At 39.9% G+C, this 24,948-nt stretch overlaps 1 protein-coding gene across 2 annotated transcripts in view; it reads left to right on the top strand.

Annotated features, from left to right (window-relative positions):
- Positions 1–1,970: 1,970 nt before the first annotated feature.
- sgpp1a (sphingosine-1-phosphate phosphatase 1a) overlaps positions 1,971–24,948 on the top strand; it is a 37,567-nt gene continuing 14,589 nt past the window's right edge. For both annotated transcript variants that reach the window (XR_012396406.1, XM_679255.10), the window contains exons 1-2: positions 1,971–2,810; positions 23,489–23,578. Coding sequence is in view for 1 of the 2 variants with exons in the window: in XM_679255.10 (XP_684347.1) it covers positions 2,142–2,810; positions 23,489–23,578 (759 nt within the window). In the remaining variant the exon portion in view is untranslated. The remainder of the gene's footprint in view (positions 2,811–23,488; positions 23,579–24,948) is intronic.

Here is a 24,948-nt window from a genome sequence, read left to right as displayed (position 1 = left end):
CAGTAATCTTACTAATCTTACTGAGATTTCATTGCAAGAGGCAGGGGAAAATGTTTTTGTTAAAAATTACAAGTTTGTTCAAAAATCACGTTCAAAAATAAATAACTTGATAAAGTGCAGTGTTCGAAAAAATTGTCTACTTTCATTTCATACTCCTCTAAGCAATGGACAGCCCTGTCTCCCTCTAGTGGAGAAATGTTTCAAGTGTCACATTTATTTAAAGATTCATCCTTTTTTACACAACAGCTACAAGTATGATGTATCCCATAACAGTCCCACAGGGTAAATTAAATTGTTCAGCTATGGGACACCCTTTTATCTTACCACAAAGACCCCTCTGTGTCCTTGGAGTGCTCCTATTGACATGCCTCTCCTGTAATTACCATGAGAAAGGCAATGGAAAGGTCCGATTCCACTCTTTGGTATACTGTTCGCCTCTGTGGGGTCTGTCAATCAAATAATAAAAAATAAAAATATGAAGATAAGATTAACATGGATCATTTTATTGTAAGATATAATCTTTAAATTATATTTAAGTTGCTTGCTCTTTATATATATATATATATATATATATATATATATATATATATATATATATATATATATATATATATATATATATAATTATTATTATTATTATAATTTTAAATTTAAATGTTATAGAAAAATATTAAATACAAATTTAAAAAAAGGGAAAAATTTAGTTTCAATTTCTAGGTTGTAATTATTTTGCTTGAATTTAATTGTATTGTCTTTCAATTTCTAAATATGTTTGGTGACTAAAATATCTTAAATATATCTGTTTAATAAATCTGTTTTGTTTAAATGCACCATAAAAAAAAAAGTAATCTTCAAAATGGGGTGTACTAGATTATGCTGAGTGCTGTACATACATGTATGCATGCATGCATACACACAAGCAACATATACCAAGACTTTAAGTTAATATTATTACTATTATTATATAATATTTAAGTTAATTATCACAATAATAAAAAAATATTAATAAAGTAATAACAAATATAAGAGGATAATGGATCCTTAAAAATGTCTAAATTATCGTTATACCCTTATGTTGAACAGGCTCAGACCTTTAAGTGCATGTTTTATTTGCATTATTACATTTGTTGGACAATATAGTTAGATTGTATTATAATTATCAGTTATAATATTACTATTATTTTTCCAGTTCGATGTTTATGTAAAACATATTTTATTTTAATGTGTAATATTTATTTTACTTCAAAAATGTCACTGAAGTGAGTTCAGAAGTTTTTTATTTATTCAAGTATGTTGAATGTTTCTTCACAACAAAGCATTGTTGAACCAATTCTTTTTTTATTTGTTCAGATGGAAAACTAAGAAAATGTATCTTGGACTGCTCAAGGAAATTATTTAAAAAAAGAAATAAAATAATTTCGTCCAAAAATGTGCTCTTTTTGCCTGAGGGTTAAGTCAAAACCTCCATTTGTTGGAATGGAAATCCTTATAAATGATACTGAATGAAAATCTAATCTATTATTCACAAACTACTATGATTGGTGCAGCCCCATCAACGCAGAGAAAAGTGACAAACACCACGTGACTCCACCGCCAACAAGACACTTCTGAAGCTTCCTGGACCGAAATGTAGAAATGAAAGGGAATTGGAAAAAAACGTCAAAAAGCCATTTATTGTATTGTACGCAGTAAATAACTAAAATGTCTAACAGTTAAATGCGCACATATCTTTAACACTGAATACCGCGCACATTCAGGCTTCCCCCAACACAAACACTCTGCGTGTCAGTGTATATTTCTATGAGAAATACATATTTCCAGTGCAGACCACGAGAACGACCGGGACCTACAGTGCGTCACTGCCTGCGCGCGTCCCCGCCTCTTCAACTACGTACATGCCTGCTCATCTGTCGCCCTCCCTGCGTAATAACGGACGGGTACTTCCTCGCTCCCAGTCAAAAAGCCACTCTAGTATTCACCATCTTCTCTAGGGGGTTGACGGCTAGAGAACGCGACTGTATCGCTATGCGCCGAGCAATATAATCTGCCATTGTTCGGTGCACGCGCTCGTGTTTACAGCATCCCTCGGTCAGCGCGTGGGACATTGATTCAGGGTAAAAAGAAGCCCTTTCGGTTTTACCATGGCAAGCGACGTGCTCCACAGATTCATCTGCCTTTGTCGATATCTACAGGATCCCTGCCATGTTGCCAGATTCCAGAAGCTCTGCGGGGTCCGCGGGACGTTTGCGAAAAAAGCAGCCGAGAACGACGACAAGCTGTCGGTCAACGGGGCTTGCGCGGGGCAGCGTCAGGGAGCGCGCGAGGCTAGTGGAGACTCGGCGGACAGACTTCCGGGCCAAAGGCTGAGGAAAAGTTTAAATGTTAAGCAGGACGAGTGTGCCCACAATGGACCCGCAGACACTGACCCTAAAGGCACAGTGAAGCCCCTGCGCAGGAACTCGCTGACCGGTGATGTTGGCCAGGAGTTCATCATCGAGAACAAGTTTCTCTTCTATCTCTTCACCATCGGCACCGAGCTGGGCAACGAGATGTTCTTCATCGTCTTCTTCCCCTTCCTCATGTGGAATGTTGACCCGTATGTGAGCCGGCAGCTGATCGTTGTGTGGGCCTGGGTGCTGTTCCTCGGACAGTCTACGAAAGATGTGGTGCGCTGGACCCGTCCCGCTTCTCCTCCGGTGGTCAAGGTGGAGGTCTTCTACAATTCGGAGTACAGCATGCCCTCCACACACGCCATGTCCGGCACCGCGCTGCCCTTCTCTCTCTTTCTGCTCACTTGCAGCCGGTGGGAGGTACAGTAATGCTTCTCTCTTTCCACACTCACAACTAATCGATCCTCATACTCGCACCTGAGGCAGGTGAAAGTTGACTTGGCCAATTGTTTTAACTGTTTTCCTGAACAACAAATAGCTTTCAATAATATTTCCTAATTGTTCCTAATTGTTTTAATTATAATTCTTAATAATAATAATTATTTATTTATTTTGTCTACATGCTATGAACTTTGCATTAGCATCTTGTGGGATCTTTTCAATTACCCTTACAAAAATGTTTAATACATGATCATTACTGTACAGTGGCGTAGCGCAAAATGCGGAGGCCCCCCTGCAGGGATCACCGATGGGGCCCCCAGTTTTCAAGGGGGTCGGGGGGGTTTGGGGGCGGCAGAGCCAGAGTTATACACATATATCTATGATCGGGAGTTTCCCTGGATGTTAGTATTTTTATTATTTTTTTTCAATTATGAAAATTCTAATTTTACATCACTTTTCTACATCGATGGATCAGTGACCGCACAGTATGGAACAAAATCAATGCCTAAAGTCTTGAATTAAAAAGCTTGTTGAATATCACAAACTGAAAAAAATAATACACCGTATTAACAAGTTCGTCAATCATTTCATTCATTCATCAATTCATTCATTTTCCTTCTGCTTTGTCTCTATTTTAGAGGAAAAGATAATCTGGACAAACTAAAGACATTTTGCAAACGTTTAACCGTGGCAGAACCCCAAAAACTAGAAAAAAAAAAGAAGAAGAGAAAGACGATAGCAAAGTGATAGCTAAAAAGGAAAAATAGAAATATTAATTTAGAATCACGGATGACTTATTTAAGCGCAATAGCCCAAATACATGTCATAAAATAATAATAATAACAATCATAATTTAAATAATGAAATTATAACCTATCCCAATCCTGACATAGCTGCGTTTAAATAATAACTGAAGACGCTCCTTTAATGCATTCGCACGTTTTGTTAAATTATTTTAAATTAGACACGCCATCCATAACCAACCTTAAATCATACCTGAACACTGTTTAACAGTTCCAAGTAAACTGTTTTGTGACATCCTGATAAAATCTCTCTGGTTTTGAAAATCTTTGTTCGTAATTGTTCTTAGCCCTGTCAATGTTTATCTATTTTGTATTATTATTATAATATTTCCTCTCCTTTTTCTCTTACGTTTATATTCTTTAGCTGTCAATATAATATTTCGCGACTATGGAAGAAAGAGTTAATAAAGATAGACAATGTGTAACATCATATTCATCAAAAGACGGTTTATGTGCAAGTAACCGCACCGGTCCGAGCAGAGAGCGAGCCAGCATGGGAGACAAGCTCCGATAAGATTGCAGAACAACGTCTGTCCCTGGATCCGAGGAGTGAGCTTTACGCGATCACCAGCTGGCTTCCGTTACATAAGGGCAAATATAGATGACTAAAACCTCATTTATTCATTTTACTCATACTTTTTATTATTTATAATGTCCAAGGCATTGATATTAAAATTAAATGCTACTTTTTTGCCTTTATTAGCCTTTTTCTCGCCTGTTTACTGGGGAGTCGGGGTTCAATCTTCAACTGGCTGGCAGGAGCCGCCAGTGGCGGGTCACATGACCTGCCACTGGCTGGTGGCAGCCGCCAGTGTCCAACTGTCAGGTAGCATGACCTGCCAGTGGCAGCGCATTTTACCCGGCAGTTGACAACTGGCAGCCAGAGCCTGGTTGGTGGCCTTCAACAACTGGCTGGTGGGTCAGGTGTCCTATTAGTGGCTGCTTGGTGGAAATTAACAACTGACTGGTGGGTCAGGTGTCCTACCAGTGGCTGTTTGGTGGACATTAACAACTGGCTGGTGGGTCAGGTGTCCTACCAGTGGCTGTTTGGTGGACATTAACAACTGGCTGGTGGGTCAGGTGTCCTACCAGTGGCTGTTTGGTGGCCATTAACAACTGGCTGGTGAGTCAGGCGTCCTACCAGGGGCTGCTTGGTAGCAGTTGGCAACTGGTAGGTCATATGACCTTTCATTTCATCAAATGTGTTAACAATAAACAATATGAACATTTTTACAGATTTATTCTTAATGATGGTAATTTCTGAATGTTTATTACAAATAAAGTGTGCTCAAATCTACAAAATATGGAGGTCTGAGTTTGCTTCCCTTGCTTTTTTTAATTTCTCTGAAAGTAATATAATGGAGCTTTTCATTTAGGCATTGGACACATTAAACTAGTTAATCAGACACAGCACTGAAATAGCTGTCAATACAACTGGCTGGTACTAACGTCTACCCAAGCAGCTCAGTTTAACAGTGCTTAAGCCCTCTGAGTGTGGCGTCTAATTAGCACTCTCTTTCTGGGAAATCAAATTATTAATTTATGAAATGTATAGTCTTCATGGTATTCTGGTTTACATACCTTATATTTGCAGCAAAAAAATTCCAAACAAGGTTTTCAAATGACCCTTTAACAGACTGGTGGGATATTGACGCTAATCAACTTGCAGTCTCCAGCCAGTTAGCTCAGAGTTTAACGCGTTCACTTTCTCTTTCTCTGCAGCTGTTTACATTGATTTACCATCATGAATATAATCTTCTGGACCCTTTCTATTATAAATTGGGCATATTAGTCAGGTTTATTCCAGATACAGTGCTCAAAATTGCCATGATTACAACTGGCTGGTCACGCGCTGCTCCACCAGCGCACGCGCAGGTAATGCGTAAGCGCGATCACTATCTTAGTCTGGCGCGTGTCCTCGCGCTCTCTTCCAGATGAATTACATTTTTAATTCATGAAATGTGTATTCTTTTGTGTACACTTGTTTAGACATTTATAGCAGTGTTTCCTCAAAGAAACGCTTCAAACAGCCCTTAAACTGACCGGTGGGTTTGCAGCACTCTGCGTCACCAGCCAGTTAGCTCGGAGTTTTACGCGTTCACTTTCTCTTTCTCTGCAGCTGTTTACATTGATTTACCATCATGAATATAATCTTTTGGACCCTTTCTATTATAAATTGGACATATTAGTCAGGTTTATTCCAGATACAGTGCTCAAAATTGCCTTCATTACAACTGGCTGGTCACGCCCTCCCATTGGTCCACCAGCACACGCGCTGGTTATGCGTAAGCGCGAGCACTATCTTAGACGGGCGCGTGTCCTCGCGCTCTCTTCCAAAGATATTATATTTTTAATTCATGAAATGTGTATTATTTTGTGTACATTTGTTTAGACCTTTGCAGGCTTGCAGCAGTGCTTCCTCAAATAAGCGCTTCAAACAGCCCTTAAACTGATCGGTGGGTTTGCAGCACTCTGCGTCACCAGCCAGTTAGCTCGGAGTTTTACGCGTTCACTTTCTCTTTCTCTGCAGCTGTTTACATTGATTTACCATCATGAATATAATCTTTTGGACCCTTTCTATTATAAATTGGGCATATTAGTCAGGTTTATTCCAGATACAGTGCTCAAAATTGCCATGATTACAACTGGCTGGTCACGCCCTCCCCATGCACGCGCTGGTTATGCGTAAGCGCGATCACTATCTTAGTCTGGCGCGTGTCCTCGCGCTCTCTTCCAGATGAATTACATTTTTAATTCATGAAATGTGTATTCTTTTTTGTACACTTGTTTAGACATTTATAGCAGTGTTTCCTCAAAGAAGCGCTTCAAACAGCCCTTAAACTGACCGGTGGGTTTGCAACACTCTGCGTCACCAGCCAGTTAGCCCGGAGTTTAACGCGTTCACTTTCTTTTTCTCTGCAGCTGTTTACATTGATTTACCATCATGAATATAATCTTCTGGACCCTTTCTATTATAAATTGGGCATATTAGTCAGGTTTATTCCAGATACAGTGCTCAAAATTGCCATGATTACAACTGGCTGGTCACGCCCTCCCCATGCACGCGCTGGTTATGCATAAGCGCGATCACTATCTTAGTCTGGCGCGTGTCCTCGCGCTCTCTTCCAGATGAATTACATTTTTAATTCATGAAATGTGTATTCTTTTGTGTCTACTTGTTTAGACATTTATAGCAGTGTTTCCTCAAAGAAGCGCTTCAAACAGCCCTTAAACTGACCGGTGGGTTTGCAACACTCGCTGCGTCACCAGCCAGGTAGCCCGGAGTTTAACGCGTTCACTTTCTCTTTCTCTGCAGCTGTTTACATTGATTTACCATCATGAATATAATCTTCTGGACCCTTTCTATTATAAATTGGGCATATTAGTCAGGTTTATTCCAGATACAGTGCTCAAAATTGACATGATTACAACTGGCTGGTCACGCCCTCCCAGCTCCGCCAGTGCACTCGCGCTCAGATTTTGACGCTTGTCTTAGCACTCTCAATACAAGCAATCAATATTTCATGTACAATATTTTTTTATACTTTAAAGTCTATTGCGTTACATCAGTGATATTTCTAGCAAATTCATCACAGACAAGGTCAAACGACCCTTAAACAGACTGGTGGGTTATGGACGCTCAGCTTCAGTCGGCAGACAGTCAGCACCGTGTAGGCTATTACTTTCTCTGCAGCTTTATGACAATGCATAGATAATTACCAACACGTTGAATTACAATACAAATAGCAGATTTACTCAATAAATGCAACGATAATATCCACTGATTTTATATAGTCAATCTAATGAACTCATAAACAATTTAAAATGCAACAAATATTTGTTTGGGCTCAAACTACAAAACTAGATTTATAACATATTTTAGTATCAGTTTTGCTTAAGTTGCACACTAGTTTGATAATGTATAAAGATCTCTTTATATAAATCATGCTGAAAAGCAAATAGGTTAGGCAGCATGATACCAGGGGCTTCGGAGTACACATGAAAATACATGAATAACACCCATCTTGAAAAGCATACACTCATGGCAATTTTGAGCACTGTATCTGGAATAAACCTGACTAATATGCCCAATTTATAATAGAAAGGGTCCAAAAGATTATATTCATGATGGTAAATCAATGTAAACAGCTGCAGAGAAAGAGAAAGTGAACGCGTTAAACTCCGGGCTACCTGGCTGGTGACGCAGAGTGCTGCGAACCCACCGGTCAGTTTAAGGGCTGTTTGAAGCGCTTCTTTGAGGAAACACTGCTGTAAATGTCTAAACAAGTGTACACAAAAGAATACACATTTCATGAATTAAAAATGTAATTCATCTGGAAGAGAGCGCGAGGACACGCGCCAGACTAAGATAGTGATCGCGCTTACGCATAACCAGCGCGTGCGTGGGGAGGGCGTGACCAGCCAGTTGTAATCATGGCAATTTTGAGCACTGTATCTGGAATAAACCTGACTAATATGCCCAATTTATAATAGAAAGGGTCCAAAAGATTATATTCATGATGGTAAATCAATGTAAACAGCTGCAGAGAAAGAGAAAGTGAACGCGTAAAACTCCGAGCTAACTGGCTGGTGACGCAGAGTGCTGCAAACCCACCGGTCAGTTTAAGGGCTGTTTGAAGCGCTTCTTTGAGGAAACACTGCTGTAAATGTCTAAACAAGTGTACACAAAAGAATACACATTTCATGAATTAAAAATGTAATTCATCTGGAAGAGAGCGCGAGGACACGCGCCCGTCTAAGATAGTTCTCGCGCTTACGCATAACAAGCGCGTGCGCTGGTGGACCATGGGGAGGGCGTGACCAGCCAGTTGTAATCATGGCAATTTTGAGCACTGTATCTGGAATAAACCTGACTAATATGTCCAATTTATAATAGAAAGGGTCCAGAAGATTATATTCATGATGGTAAATCAATGTAAACAGCTGTAGAGAAAGAGAAAGTGAACGCGGTAAACTCCGGGCTAACTGGCTGGTGACGCAGCGAGTGTTGCAAACCCACCGGTCAGTTTAAGGGCTGTTTGAAGCGTTTCTTTGAGAAAACACTGCTATAAATGTCTAAACAAGTGTACACAAAAGAATACACATTTCATGAATTAAAGATGTAATTCATCGGGAAGAGAGCGCAAGGACACGCGCCAGACTAAGATAGTGATCGCGCTTACGCATTACCTGCGCGTGCGCTGGTGGAGCTGCGCGTGACCAGCCAGTTGTAATCATGGCAATTTTGAGCACTGTATCTGGAATAAACCTGACTAATATGCCCAATTTATAATAGAAAGGGTCCAGAAGATTATATTCATGATGATAAATCAATGTAAACAGCTGCAGAGAAAGAGAAAGTGAACGCGTTAAACTCTGAGCTAACTGGCTGGAGACTGCAAGTTGATTAGCGTCAATATCCCACCAGTCTGTTAAAGGGTCATTTGAAAACCTTATTTCGAATATTTTTGCTGCAAATATAAGGTATGTAAACCAGAATACCATGAAGACTATACATTTCATAAATTAATAATTTGATTCCCCAGAAAGAGAGTGCTAATTAGACGCCACACTCAGAGGGCTTAAGCACTGTTAAACTGAGCTGCTTGGGTAGACCTTACCTGCTACCAAGCAGCCCCTGGTAGGACACCTGACCCACTAGCCAGTTGTTAATGGCGACCAAGCAGTCACTGGTAGGACACCTGACCCACCAGCCAGTTGTTAATATGTCTTCCAACCAGGCTCTGGCTGCCATTTGTCAACTGCCGGGTAAAATGCGGCTGCCACTGGCAGGTCATGCTACCCGACAGTTGGACACTGGCGGCTGCCACCAGCCAGTGGCAGGTCACGTGACCCGCCACTGGCGGCTCCTGCCAGCCAGTTGAAGATTGAACCCCTACTGTTACTGGGTTAAAAATCTTACATTATTCCATCTCCACCTGCTGGTGAAAGCTAGAGCAGCTGGCGATCTTCAATCTGCAATCTATTGCTTCTCCTGCAGTTCCCGGATGTAATGTTGAATTTTAACAGTCGAATTTGATCCACTGAATTTATGGAAGCGAATATTAGAACTGAAATAAAATGAACTGAAAATTACCTTTTGAATATTATACATCGTATTTTTAAAGGGTATTGAATATTTTTTAAGTGAAATCTGAAAATTGAATATGAATTATTGAATTTTTAAGTATGAAAACGTGTTTGAAATATTTTTCGTTGAAATATTCACAGCTTAAATAAACAGATATGTTAAAATTCAGGACCTAAAAATACAAACCCTGGAATTCAAGTCATTAAAATGCAAGAACTTGTTAATACGGTGTATTATTTTTTTCAGTTTGTGATATTCAACAAGCTTTTTAATTCAAGACTTTAGGCATTGATTTTGTTCCATAGCACAGGCATTCCTGACAAAAAGCTTGTGTTTGTGTGTACAGAAATGTACTATTCACCCTCCCTGTTAAATCTGATCTAATCATGTCCTGAAATACAGCTCCTCTCCTGCTTTCACTTCTCATACTGACGGAGGGAGCGATTCGTTTGTGAATGAATCTCCATTATGAACGACTCGTTCACTCGCCGACAATAACACAAGTTTCTGGCAGCGCAGCATCTCGTTGTCATTTCTTTTTCATTGTTTGCTGATTTTATTCAACAAAACTAGCATAAGCCGAGTGTTTAGTGCGAATTTGAGCTACTTTGCCTTATGCTGAATGCAGTAAGTGGCTGTATTATCAATAACCTGACCTGTTTAGCACAAATTTCAGAACATACAAAAACGTAAAAAACTTAATCCTACCTATTGATTGTTCTGCCTTTGTGCTTTGTTTTCTTTGTTTGCTCGTTACTACACTCGTAGACAGCGCTACAGTCCCGCATCTTCACGTAATAACACTTGTCTAGTGCGGTTGAATGACATTTGTCCTGGGAGCACTGTACCAATGTGGCGGCGCTATTGACGCATGCTCAGGGTCCCTATGCGATATCTAGTGTATATATCTATGTCACAAATTGAGGTGCGGGAAAAGGAGGCGAAGTGGAGCGACAACGCGGGGAATCCTTCACAAACTGAGGAGCGATCACAAACCGAAAGCGGCGAGAGCGTCAAAGTAGCCAGAAGTCATTAATTTTTTAACGAGAACCGGTGGCGAGAAACTTCATTGGCTATGACGCAGTTCGGCGGCAAGCAATCAGAATGAAGTAGTCCACCGCTTGAGAGGTGTTCAGAGAACACAGACCTGTGAACTTTGGTTCCGTCCACAGTTGTTCCCAAGAGTTTGATTATTGCGGTTCCTGGATTTTAAATTATTGAAAATTGCGACGACGTGGGGCCCCCTAATCACCCCCCCCCCCCCCCTCCGCTACGCCACTGTTACTGTAGTGCAAGTCTTTTTTCACATTTATAACCACATTGTTTCGGTACCTTGTGGCGAAATACCATGGTGTTGCAAAACCTGGCAGGGATGGTTACCATGGTTTAACTATAATACCCATGGCTTTTATTTGTAGTAAATCTATTGCTAATTTTCATACTCAATAGTACTTCATCAATACACACTAGTACTTATCCATTTGCTGTTAATCACTAAACTAACAGGAAGAAGTTTTAAAGAATTTCTTGTCGCTAACAATTGTTAATGTTAAGCAATACATTGTTTCCAGTATTTAATAATTGTTAATTTTAGTTAAGAATGCAACCACTTATTGTTGGTTTATATCAGCTCAGCTTTATTATACTGTAGCATTAGCATTAGATTTACGATCAATACTAATCAATACAAATAATTGCATATAATTGTAAAGAAGTATTTTATAGCAGTGCAGAGATGTCAAGTCTTGTTGCAGGAATGCCTCATGCTAGACTTGAGGTGACCCAGTGTGCCTTGAATGGGTACTTTTTATCTAACACATTGGTTGTCAAGTACTCATGCATGCCGGTAGACTATGCACAATTTTACCATATTCCCAAAATCGTTTTGCTTTGGACTCATATATATATATATATATATATATATATATATATATATATATATATATATATATATATATATATATATATATATATATATATATATATATATATGAGTCCAAAGCAAAACAATTATTGATAAACCTTGAAACCAGTTATCATCCCATGCCTAGATGAGTAGGCAATGCGAAAGAGTTTTTGTTTTCTTAAGCGTCATTTTTAGTGGTATAAAAATATAAAATAATTTTTTTAATTAACATTATTTTTTTGTAAATTAATTAATTAGCAGCTGGGGTGCCAGAAAAAAAAAAACATTAAATAACAGCCATTAAATTAGCGGATAAATAACTTAAAATAACGGATATGAAATTACAGAAAATTACCAGAAATTTTAACTTAGGGAATGTAACTGCATTGAACATTGAACACTTAAAAAAAAGCTTTTAGTCAATGCTCACAAATTCTCGCAGTTCCATTGAGGATTTGATAGTGTTGTTTCTAAATAGACTGTTGAAGAATGCAGCAGTTTTTTTTTTTTGTTTTTTTTTTTTAAACTTTTTTCAGTATTTTCACTTTTAGTGAGTCTTTGGAAACACTTGTAATTATTGGAATGATTACTAGGAAAAAAGGCTGCAGTTAGTAAGTATTTGGCCTCATCAAAGGCCCCTGGCATGATTGCTTAATCGGAAACTATTTTTCACACCTGGGGCAAAAAGATTTCCAGTTTTTCCACCAGTATTATTAACAGGTTCTGGTAAAGCTGAAATATGTAACAGTAAAATATATATACTTACAAGCATTCAAACATGATATTCCCAGATTACCACAACATTTAGCAAACATGTAGGCATGGGCTGGTATAGGATTCTGACTTTATGATAACCTTGGATAAAAATATAATGTCAAGATTGCTGCTCTAAAATATCTTTTTTAAATGTCTGTATATAAAAAAAACACTTTCCCCCCTTTGAATATAATCTATTTAATTTTGAGAAACATTTCAAATATTTTGGAGCAGTAAACATGTCAGGCTAAATAATTCAAATGAATCATTAACTTTCTCATCAGATTGAAAAACACAGATTTCTTTACAATTTAAAACAGCATCTTTGGATATCTTTTCTGCTGGAGACACTGTTGTCCTAAAAAATAAATAAATAAAATAAATAAATAAATAAATCTTACACATACCTCAGAAACAGTATATCAAAGTTTTGACGTCTATTTTAAGATGTTCACCGGCAACAGCTAATGTACATGTGTGCACTCTACATATGACTACTAGACGGGCCTGTAAAGGATTCTGACAATATGATAACCTTGGATTAAAATGACACGGTAAACATTTAAGAAAATTTAGAGCAGTAAACATGTCAGGCTAAATAATTCAAATGAATCTTTGACTTCTGCTGCCTTCATTAGTTTCTAAAACACAGATTTCTTTACAATTTAAAATGGCATATTTGGACATCTTTTCTGCTGAAGATACTGTTGTCATAAAACACTAAAAAACATTAATAAAAAGATCTTACGCTTATCAGGACTTGCAGCATCAAAAACTTGAAAAGCTCTTTCACTTGAGGGAAGTGACTTGTTTTTAGTTTCTGTACTAGTTCAGTTTATTCGCCAATGATTTCTGAAGTTAATGACAGTTGTTGACATGATTCCATAATGATTGAGTTTGTTCAAACGCTGATGAACACAGATAAATATCGATTTATTGATCATGAAGCAGTCTGTCCTTAGTCTAATGCATTCAGTGGAATATTTTACTTTTCAATTACTGAAGAACCCCGCCAAATCGTGGTTCCCAGAGGGGAAATAAATCCTGGCAGGACATTAATCTTCATATTTCTGCAAAATATGCAGGCTTTGTTACTTGACCACTATATGTTTGTGCATTGCACTGTGTTATTCATAAAATATGGATTTCTCCGCTGAGCTGTGTGACTCATATGTAGTTTGATTCAGAGAAATCATTACGTTCAACAGTAATTAGTGTACTATTGCTTATTATAACCGTTTTCGACACTTCTATTTATTAAAACTGAGATTTGATCTTGTTCTTCAGAAAGCTGTTCTCACTTTCCTGCATGGATGACTTATTTGTTTTCCTCCAGAAGTTTGTCTGCAGTCAGCAAAAACTGACTGATGATGTGCCATGTATCTACTGAGGACAGCTGTTTGAGCACAGAAAAAAACAGAACAGTTTATTTTCTTGCTTTCATATCCTCTTAAATTCAGCAGGAAACTAGAAACAATAGCCTCAAACATGTTTCCTCCTCCTTTAGGCTTGTTGATTTTCTGCAGATGATTTATTCAATCAAGACTGCAGATCAAGCCAGTGCAGCAATAGCAAAATATTTGTACTTAGTTCATTTGTGTTTAGCTTTATTTTAACACTTGCAGATAAGATCATACACACTAAGGGTCTTGGGTTTGTGGGAGGTACTGGTATATTACCCAAACTGCAAGAGCAAGTAAAGGAAACTTCAGCTGAATTGCAGAAACTAATAGATGAGTTCTCTCAATGATGAGAAATCCAGAGGCATTTCTGCAGATCAGCGGTTACTTCAGTCCACAACTCCTGCAACTGTGCTTTAGTCTCTCTCTCTCTCTCTTACTCTCTCTCTCTCTCTCTCTCTCTCTCTCTTAAGGAACTTTGCTCAATTATGTCCCAATAATGTAGCCTAATTTGTGTTTGATCATAATGTGCATAATGTACTCATCTTTCTGACTTGGGCCCCATTTCTGATAGGAGGATTATTGAAAACTCAGAGTATGCTAAAACTGAAGTGAAAAAAACTCTGGATTATCTGTTTTAAAATGGCAGGTGGGTGACGCAGTGGCGCAGTAGGTAGTGCTGTCGGCCCACAGCAAGAAGGTCGCTGGTTCGAGCCTCGGCTGGGTCAGTTGGCATTTCTATGTGGAGTTTGTATGTTCTCCCTGCTTTTGCATGGGTTTCCTCCGAGTGCTCTGGTTTCCCCCACAGTCCAAGGACATATGGTACAGGTGAATTGGGTAGGCTAAATTGTCCGTAGTGTATGAGAGTGTGTGGATGTTTCCCTGAGATTGGTTGCCCCTGGAAGGGCATCCGCTGCAAAAACATGCTGGATAAGTTGGCGGCTCATTCTGCTGTGGTGAACCCTGATAAATAAGGTGACTTAGCCGAAATGAAAATGAATGAATGAATGAATGAATAAAAATGGTAGGTGTGTCAAACTTTGGAAAGCAGGGTAAGTCAAGCCTGTTTCTGAAAGAGAGGAAACTTTTACTCAGTTACTGTGGTAACTTACTCTGTGAACCTAATCTCTTCTTCTTCATTCTTTTATATCACATTTTACCTGTTTTTATGTTTTGTTTTGTTTTTACGCATTTTTATTATTTGTTTTTATTTTTATTTTACTTGTTTCTTTTATTCTTGTTTATGTAAAGCACTTTGAATTGCCATTGTGTATGAAATGTGCTATATAAATAAACTTGCCTTGCCTTGCCTAATCTGGTTAGGAGGAGGTTTTATTCTATAAACTCTGAGTTTCTGTTCATCTCTTCACCTTTTTTTTTAAAGACAAAGCGGTATTTCTCGCTTTAGTCTTGGTTATTCATTGCCTACATTTTAGTCACACAAAAAACAAAGTTACGAGAATGGCTTGTTCTGTTGTAATAAATAATTAGCTAAAATTCCCTGACCTTCGACAAGGACATATACTGTAACTAGATTAATTAAATTATCACTCTAAAAACTAGTTTTTAGTACTGCTTACATTCTGAAATGTCATATCATCCTCTACCACTTGATCAATAAAAAAGGCAGACACACAAAAGTGCACTTTTTAAATCTATTCAAAACTCAATTTTAGAAATATTATCTTAAACTGATCAATGTGTGTAAAAGTGGAAACCTTAAACATCTCCGCTGAACATTAAGCCAATGTTATATGCATTGTAAATAACCCCAAGTCATTTAAGTTAGGTTTCAGTGTTAATTATTTATGCTGCTTTTAATTACTTCTCTATTTCTTTAAAAGTTGTTGTGTTTTTGTTATTTATTTGAACTCCGCTTTGCACTAAGTTATTTAGCCTATAGAGACCCTTATTTTGACGCGCGGCTTGCCGGAAGTGGTCAGGTGCGCGAGAGCGCGCAGATCACGGAAGCAAGGAGATCGGAGAAGCGCGCCTAGCACGAGGGAGACAGCGATCGCTTGCACAGAGAAATGCACGGAGCTAATGTTACATTTAAGGACTGATTTAGGAGAGATTTAATGCATATTTGAGTTTGTTTTTTGTTCTGTTCATCTTCATTGTTTGAACACCTGGTTGGAAGGGAGAACAAGCTCTTACGGTGTTGTACAGTCTTTAAGGACGGCAAATGCAACAATAAAGGCACAAAGGAGGACAGTGCAACATCAGTGCATGAGTTTAATCCTTTTATTTCTCCAACCGGGCTGTTACAGTAAGAGCTTGCACCCACTGACATTATTTGCTGATGTAAATGATGACGGATCACGGTTCCAATTTGTGCACTCCTGCAAAGGTAAACGAACAAATTGATAATGTTCAAAACAAAGAAGATGATGAAGAAATAGAAGTTCAATCTGAAGAATTAGACACAAATGTACGTCGCTCTACCCGTGAACAAACTCAGACAGACAGGATGCTTGCATATCAAAGGGAGGAGTCTCATAAAGCAGAAAGAAAGCTTATGCATGCATATGAAAAATGGAAGGCTGAGGCTCGGAAAGCAAGAAGTCAGTTGAAATTAGACATTTCTGAGAGTGAATTAGCATCACTCATAGACTCATTGGAAAAGGAAAAGGACAGTGTGATGAATGCATACATAAGGGTTAGAAGTAATGTAACTCCACCCACTGATATGAGAAGGAAAATTGATGCTTGTGATGCTGTTACTAAGGATATAGTAAAAATTGCATACGAGAGGATCTCAGGGGTAGATGGAGGCTTTGACAATGAAACCGTAAAGGGGCATTTACGTGAGCTGCTTGAACGAGACTACGCTCGCTCTGTTTATGGTTCTACTGTTTCACGCATCAGCTCCAAATCCAGTACACCTATAAGTCAACCCTCTCTGAATTCTATACTAATGGCTAAACGCATAGAAGCAGCAGCAGAGCTAGCAGCTAAGGAAGCAGAATATGCTACTGTAATAGAAGAAAGGGAGCAAAGAGAAAAATTACGACTTCTAGAAGAGAAGCAAAGAAAAGAACTTGAGGCTCAAAAAGGCGAGTTTGAAAGGCTCCAAGCGATGAAGGAGGTAAGAGCAGCTAGAGCAAGACTGGAGGTGTATGACAAGGAAGAAACTGTTGACACTGTTAATCAAGATGAAGGGCTGCAGCAACCTGTAAGCCCTCCCACGCATAAACCAGTATACTTATCCTCCGTTAATCCAACGCCTAACATTTCATTACAGAGACCCAACGCTGATGTGTCTCAATTAGCGCAGGCTGTCCAAGATAGCATAACACTAAACAGACTTCCTATGCCAGAGCCCACAGTTTTCAGTGGTGACCCCATTCACTTCATAGAGTGGAAGGCTTCATTTCAATCACTCATTGATAAAAGGCATATCTCTTCAGGAGACAAGTTATACTACCTGAAGAAGTACGTTACTGGGCCTGCTCTGAAAGTGCTAGATGGTATCTTTTACAGAAATGATGAGGAGGCTTACAAGGACGCGTGGAAGAGGCTTCTAGATCGCTACGGACAGCCATTCATCATACAACGAGCATTCAGAGAGAAACTTGCATGCTGGCCCAAAATTCAATCCAAGGACTCGGTAGGACTTCGAAATTTCTCTGATTTCTTGAACTCATGTAAGGATGCAATGCCACATGTAAAGGGACTAGAAATATTGAATGATTGCGAAGAGAATAGGAAACTTGTAAGCAAACTCCCTGATTGGGCGGCTGCCCGCTGGAATCGTCAAACCACACAAACGTTGAGTGAAACACAAGATTTTCCAACTTTTCAAGAATTCGCCCATTTCATGTCTGTTGAAGCTGAAGTTGCCTGTAATCCAGTCACATCCTTTCATGCCCTTCATGTTTCAGAACCTAACAAAGAGAAAATTTATTTCAAGGTCAGTAAACCTAAAGCTAATGTCTTCCATACAAAGACTGTCACACAGCATGATAATTCAAAGCCCACTGGAAAGGTCAATAAGCCATGTCTGTTCTGTCAAAATGGTGAACATCAAATTCATGAGTGTTCTAAATTCTCTGCAAGGTCTCTTGAAGAACGTAGACAGTTCGTAAAGGATACAAGATTGTGCTATGGATGTTTGAGGCTGGGTCACAGTGCCAAGGACTGCCGCTCCCGACATTGCTGCAACACCTGTAAGGGAAGACACCCTACCTGCCTACATGACGACAGCTTCAATAGAAAGGTGAGGTCTTCTTCTGCTCAGAGCCCAGAAAATGCCCATGAAGGAGTTGCGACAATGTCATTGAGTGTAGAATCTGGATGCACGCCTGTTAACACCTCTATGATTGTGCCAGTGTGGTTGTCCACACATAAAGAACCAGTTTCTGAGAAGCTTGTCTATGCTCTGTTAGACACACAAAGCGATTCAGTCTTTATTGAATGTGCAGTATGCAAAAGTCTTAAAGTTGACTCCTGTCCCGTGACGCTTAAACTCACTACTTTGGTTGGAAAGGACTCCTTGATGTCAAGTGAAAGGATTTCTGGTCTTCGAGTTAGAGGTTTCAATTCCTCACTGATTATAGATCTACCCCCTGCATACACCAAAGAATGCATTCCTGTGGATCGCGCACACATCCCTACAATGGAGACTGCAAGTCATTGGAAACATCTAGCCACTCTAGCAGACAAAATTCCCCCACTTCAAAATTGTGAGGTTGGACTATTGATAGGATACAATTGTTCCAGAGCGCTAGCGCCCCGAGAAGTAATTCTTGGAACGGAGAATGAACCATATGCTGTTCGCACGGACCTCGGATGGAGCATTATAGGTCCTTCCTTAACACATTTTGAGCCCCAAAGCAGTGCTGCCATGTGTCATAGAGTGTCTATCAAGGAAATACCTGCAGTAACTCCCACAGATGTGATAAAAGTGCTGGAATCTGATTTCAAGGACACAGAAGGGCACACAAAAGTGACGTCTCAGGAGGACATCATGTTTCTGAGAAAGCTGCAAGAGAATATCAGATTGAACAAGGATAGTCATCTGGAAATGCCCCAGCCATTCAGGAAAAGACCATATCTTCCAGATAACAAACCTCTTGCTGTCATAAGACTTCAACATTTGAAGAGGAGATTAATGAGGGATCAGGAGTACAGAGAGCATTATGTAACATTCATGGAGGAAGTAATAGAGAAGGGTAATGCAGAACAGGTGTTTGAGGAAGGACGAGAAGGAGAAAGATGGTACATACCACATCACGGAGTGTACCACTCGAAAAAGCCAGGGAAATTGCGTATAGTTTTTGACTGTTCAGCCAGATACAAGGGAACTAGCTTGAACGACCATCTTCTAACTGGCCCAGATCTGAGGAACAGCTTAACTGGCATCCTTTTGAGGTTCAGACAGTACCCTGTAGCCCTAATGTGTGACGTGGAGAAAATGTTCCACCAATTTCATGTAGACCATGCAGATCGTGATTATTTACGATTTCTATGGTGGAGAAATGGAGATTTCAATTCACAGCCTCAAACCTTCCGCATGACAGTGCATTTGTTTGGAGCCTCATCGTCCCCTGGATGCGCTAACTATGGGCTGAAGCATCTTGCAAGAGAAGGTGAACGTCTGTATCCTCTGGGCTCGCAATTTATTATGCAAGATTTCTACATGGATGATGGAGTTTCCAGCATTGAAAGCACAGAGAAGGCCATCAAATTGGCTGAAGAAGCTCGTCAGCTTTGTGCACTGGGAAGCTTAAGGCTTCACAAGTTTGTGTCTAATGACAAGGAAGTCTTGAAGACAATACCACCCTCAGAGTGTGCGGTAGATGTTACAGCTGTCGATCTTGCTCTCACTGATCAGCCTTTGGAAAGAGCTTTGGGCATTTACTGGAGTCTGGAACAAGACAATTTCAAATTCCATATCACTGTTAAGGACCAACCAGCAACTCGTAGAGGGATACTGTCTATAGTGGCCTCATTGTTTGATCCCTTAGGCTTTCTTGCCCCCTTTGTACTCAAAGGAAAGACCATTCTGCAAGAAATGTGCCGAAGTGGTATGGGTTGGGATGATAACTTACCCGCTGATCTACAATCAGCATGGGAACACTGGAAGGCAGATCTAGTTAACCTAGAAAAGATTGAAGTGCCTCGTTGTATTATGCCTTCTGGCTTTGGGAGAATCATAAGGAGAGAGATTCACCACTTCTCAGATGCCAGCATGAGTGGATATGGTCAGTGTTCATATCTCAGACTCGAGAACGAGCAAGGTGACATCAGTTGTTCATTGCTCATGGCAAAATCTAGAGTGGCCCCACTCAAGATCACAACAATTCCTCGGCTAGAATTGGCTGCCGCAGTGGTGTCAGTTGCAGTGAATGACATGTTGAAGGAGGAAATGAACCTGGCAGATGCAGAAGCGTTTTTCTGGACTGACTCACAAGTGGTGTTAGGCTACATAAACAATGAAGCCCGCCGTTTCAACACGTTTGTGGCAAATAGAGTACAAAGGATTCACCGCACCACAACTCCTCAACAGTGGCGGTACATTTGCTCAGATGAAAATCCAGCCGATTACGCATCGCGTGGTCTAAGTGTTAACAATCTTGTCACTTCCAACTGGTTTAGAGGACCTAAAGTTTTATGGGAAAAGCAAATACCACCACCTATGGAAATCAGCAAGCAGCTTCCAATTGGCGACCCTGAAGTCAAGAAGGTTCAGTCACTCAACACGCAAACTGTACAGTATTCATGTTTGTCAGACCGTCTCACCAAGTTGTCCTCATGGTCCAAAGCTATCCAAGCTGTTGCACGTTTAATACGTCGTGTCAGGAAAGACAAGTCACATAATCACAGTACATTGGCGGAACGGAACGATGCACAGTGTATCATAATCAAGGACTTACAGAAGCAGACATATGCAGAGGAGATAACTTTACTCTGTAAGGGCAAACGACTACCTCGCAGCAACAGACTATACAATCTTGACACCTTTGTCGACCAAGATGGATTGCTGAAGGTGGGAGGGAGACTTTGTGAGGCATCTATCCCTAATGCTGTCAAGTATCCAGTGATACTTCCGAAGGAGCACCAACTTACAAAACTTCTGATTGCTGATTGTCATGAGAAGATGGCTCATCAAGGAAAGGGAATGACTATAAATGAAATCAGATCAAGAGGATTCTGGATTACGGGAGTTAACAGGACTGTAGCTTCCTTTGTACGACAATGTGTGAGATGTCGCAAGTTACGTGGACCTACGGAAGAGCAAAAAATGGCTAACTTACCCTCAGAGCGCATAGAGCCATCCCCTCCATTCACATACAGCGGGATGGATGTTTTCGGTCCATTCATCACCTGCAAAGGTCGCAAGTCAAACAAGAGGTATGGACTTCTCTTTACCTGTTTCTGTTGCAGAGCCATCCATATTGAGATGCTGGATGACATGTCCACAGATGCCTTTATCAATGGCCTGCGTTGTTTCATCGCTATCAGAGGAGCAGTCCATCAAATAAGGTGTGATCAAGGCAGTAATTTCATTGGAGCCAAGAATGAGCTCACCAAAGCTATGGAGGAGATTGACACCAACCGTCTGGTAACATTCTTAGCGGAAAAACAGTGTGACTTTGTTTTTAATGCACCTCATTCAAGCCACACTGGTGGAGTTTGGGAAAGACAGATTAGAACTGTCAGAAGTGTTCTTCGCTCCACCCTGTCACAGTCATCTGGAAGGCTCGATGACTCTTCTCTGCGAACGTTCTTTTACGAGGCCATGTCCATTGTAAACAGTCGTCCGCTCACGGTTGATAGTCTAACTGACCCAAGTAGCCCTGAACCTCTAACCCCTAATCACCTCCTCGCTCTAAAACCTACTCAAGCCCTACCACCTCCTGGCAAATTTGTCAGGGAAGATGTGTATGCCCGTAAGAGATGGCGGCATGTCCAATACTTAGCGGAACAATTCTGGGGACGTTGGCATAAGGAGTATGTGTCTAACATCACAACAAGACAGTGCTGGCATACACCAAGAAGGAACATGCAAGTAGGAGATATTGTCTTGGAGAAGGCAGTGGATCTGCCCAGGAATGAGTGGCGCTTGGCAAGGATTATTGAGGCAGTCACTGACAAGGACGGATTGGTGAGAAGAGTGAAAATACAGTTCGGAGACAGAAATCTGGGGAAGGATGGTAAACGTCCACATAAACCATCTGTGGTGGAACGTCCAGTGCAGAAGTTAGTCCTGCTGATGGAGGCAGCCTGAACATACTGACATATCCTTTGAGTAAACAGTTCATAGTAATATATGTTTTAGTGTTGTTTACATAGTCTTAAATGGTTATAGTAGTAGTAATTATAATTCATTTAAAATCATTCGTGATTAAAAGGTTAAAGTTCATAATCACTCATGATTGGTGGGAGTGTAAATAACCCCAAGTCATTTAAGTTAGGTTTCAGTGTTAATTATTTATGCTGCTTTTAATTACTTCTCTATTTCTTTAAAAGTTGTTGTGTTTTTGTTATTTATTTGAACTCCGCTTTGCACTAAGTTATTTAGCCTATAGAGACCCTTATTTTGACGCGCGGCTTGCCGGAAGTGGTCAGGTGCGCGAGAGCGCGCAGATCACGGAAGCAAGGAGATCGGAGAAGCGCGCCTAGCACGAGGGAGACAGCGATCGCTTGCACAGAGAAATGCACGGAGCTAATGTTACATTTAAGGACTGATTTAGGAGAGATTTAATGCATATTTGAGTTTGTTTTTTGTTCTGTTCATCTTCATTGTTTGAACACCTGGTTGGAAGGGAGAACAAGCTCTTACGGTGTTGTACAGTCTTTAAGGACGGCAAATGCAACAATAAAGGCACAAAGGAGGACAGTGCAACATCAGTGCATGAGTTTAATCCTTTTATTTCTCCAACCGGGCTGTTACATGCATTCTTTTGTCAAATTTGTTGTAGAAACTATGTAGTAGCCTATTTTTTGTATTTTAATGCAGTTACATCTGAAATAACTTAAATTACGGCCAATTTCAAACTTTTTCAAGTGAAAAGTCAATAAACGTCCCACATTACATTACTTATTTTTATTGTACTTAATAAAATATTTTAGATGTAAAATTGCGCATTAACTTGAGCAGCTATGATTTCCAACTCTATCTATCTGTTTCGCTGATGCAGTGGTGTTGCTACTTTTTAAAAATATATAGTCATATTTGCAATAACTTTGCATGAGCACATCAAGTTCAGCTGGAAAAAAAAGCTGATCTCTTTTTTTTTTTCAGATGTTGCCAAGGTAAGTCGTAATATTTAAGCTCTATTGATAGTCCCAGTATATGTGCGCTTAACTCTGAATTAGTCTACTCAGACTTGATTCACCTAAATCAGCAGTTCTGAAACGGAAATCTCTGAATTGAGAGATTAAAAACTGAGAGTTCCAGTTTAAACTCTGAGTTGATTTGAACCTCCTTACTAAAAAAGGCCCCTTTTCTGACCAGTGCTTACTTTCTGCGGAGAAAATGGTGTAAATGACAATATTCTGATTTAAAATTTGTAAGAAGTGTTATCTGGCATTAGTAGAATACAAGAAATATTCATATTTTACTAAGCCCCATACCTAATGAGTTAATTTCTTAACTTTTTCCATAGCTACATGTTCAACCTTTTTTAGTTGTTTGATTAAATGTCTGTTGAGCTCTATCCCTAAATAGTCTTTCCTCTCTGTGTTTTCAACAGTATCCATTCATGTTTGGATTAAGCATAGCTCTGTTCTGGAGTATCCTCGTGTGCATCAGCAGGATTTATATGGGCATGCACTCTGTCCTGGTGAGTAATGTTTTCATCACTTTTTAATCTCTCTCTTATCGTCTCTTGTAGGTTTGAACAACATTGGCATGAGTAAATGAAGCCAGAATTGTAGTTTTTTTTAGATGAACTGTTCCTTTAATACAGTGTTTCTCAACCACCTTACTGGAGGACCACCAGCTCTGCACATTTTCCATGTCTCCTTAACTAAACACACCAGATTCGGATCATCAGCTCATTAGCAGAGACTGACACACCTGAAATGGGTGTGACAAAGGAGACACCAAAACATGCAGTGTTGGTGGTCCTCCAGGAATGTGGTTGAGAAACACTGCTTTACCATTGACCATTTCAGTCGATTGCACTAGTAATGGTATATAATTGTTAGTCTGTGCCATGCCTGCCAACATTTGACTCCGAAATTCCAGGGGGTGGGGGGGTGACGGTGTGTGTCTAAATAACACAGCTGAGCACCATGTTAGTAACTGTACTATGGACAAGGGGTTTCCGGTGGCCGTTGTGATCGGATACTATACCAAAGCTGGTAAGCAAGGGGTGTTACAGACAATACCAAAAAGCTGAGGACCAGAGGCGGGGTGAAATTTACAAGAGTTTTCCAGGAGTAATAACAAAATGGGAGGGTGGCAGGTGATGTGTCTGAAATACAGGAGACTCCCAGGAAAAGTGGGAGGTGTTGGCAGGTATGCTTGGTGCTACTTAATATGCGTTGTGCAGTTCTGGCATCTTCACTCGTTCATTATAGTTTTCTGTTTCGCATAGTTTTGAGGTTGAGGAATTTTTCAGCAGTTTTGTGACTAAGGCTTTGGTAAGAGTTCAAGAAAAAAGCCTAATATATGCTGCTTTGCAACCCTCTCCTGTCAGTGAAGCTTCTGAAACGAAACAAATGAGTGAGTCATCACGGCTGACTCAGTATCTCCTGATCTTCTAAAGCTCATCTGTTTCCCAGGCTTTTTCTCGAAGGTCTCTGATTGGATAATGGCTTCCCTTGGGTTTGAACGAGTCAGTGGTGATCATTTACATTTTGAACTCTTTGAATCTTTGCGTTAGTCGTCAAGACTGACATGCTGCATATTAATCATTAATGCTGTGGGTTGCACACGCGGTTACAGTTACGTCTGATATCTCAGACCTGTTTTTTTTTTTTTTTTTTGGAAAGGCTGTGTGTCGTTATCTGTTTAAATGCTGTTGGTGAGAGCGGACGGATTTAGAAAGCAGATGCTGGTTGCCTTGGTGATGGAAACCTTGTTATTTTAATGCAGTGCTCTCGATGAAGGTGGCTGAATCATCTCTGTGAAAATCCAAGCACCCGAATTTAGGAAGTCTGGATCATGTATAGGGTTGTAACAATATACCGGTATGACGGTTTACCA

Source organism: Danio rerio, chromosome 20, assembly GCF_049306965.1.
Source record: "Danio rerio strain Tuebingen ecotype United States chromosome 20, GRCz12tu, whole genome shotgun sequence".
NCBI lineage: Eukaryota > Metazoa > Chordata > Actinopteri > Cypriniformes > Danionidae > Danio > Danio rerio.
Note: the sequence above shows the minus strand (reverse complement) of the source record. Positions and strands in the feature narration are given on the sequence as shown.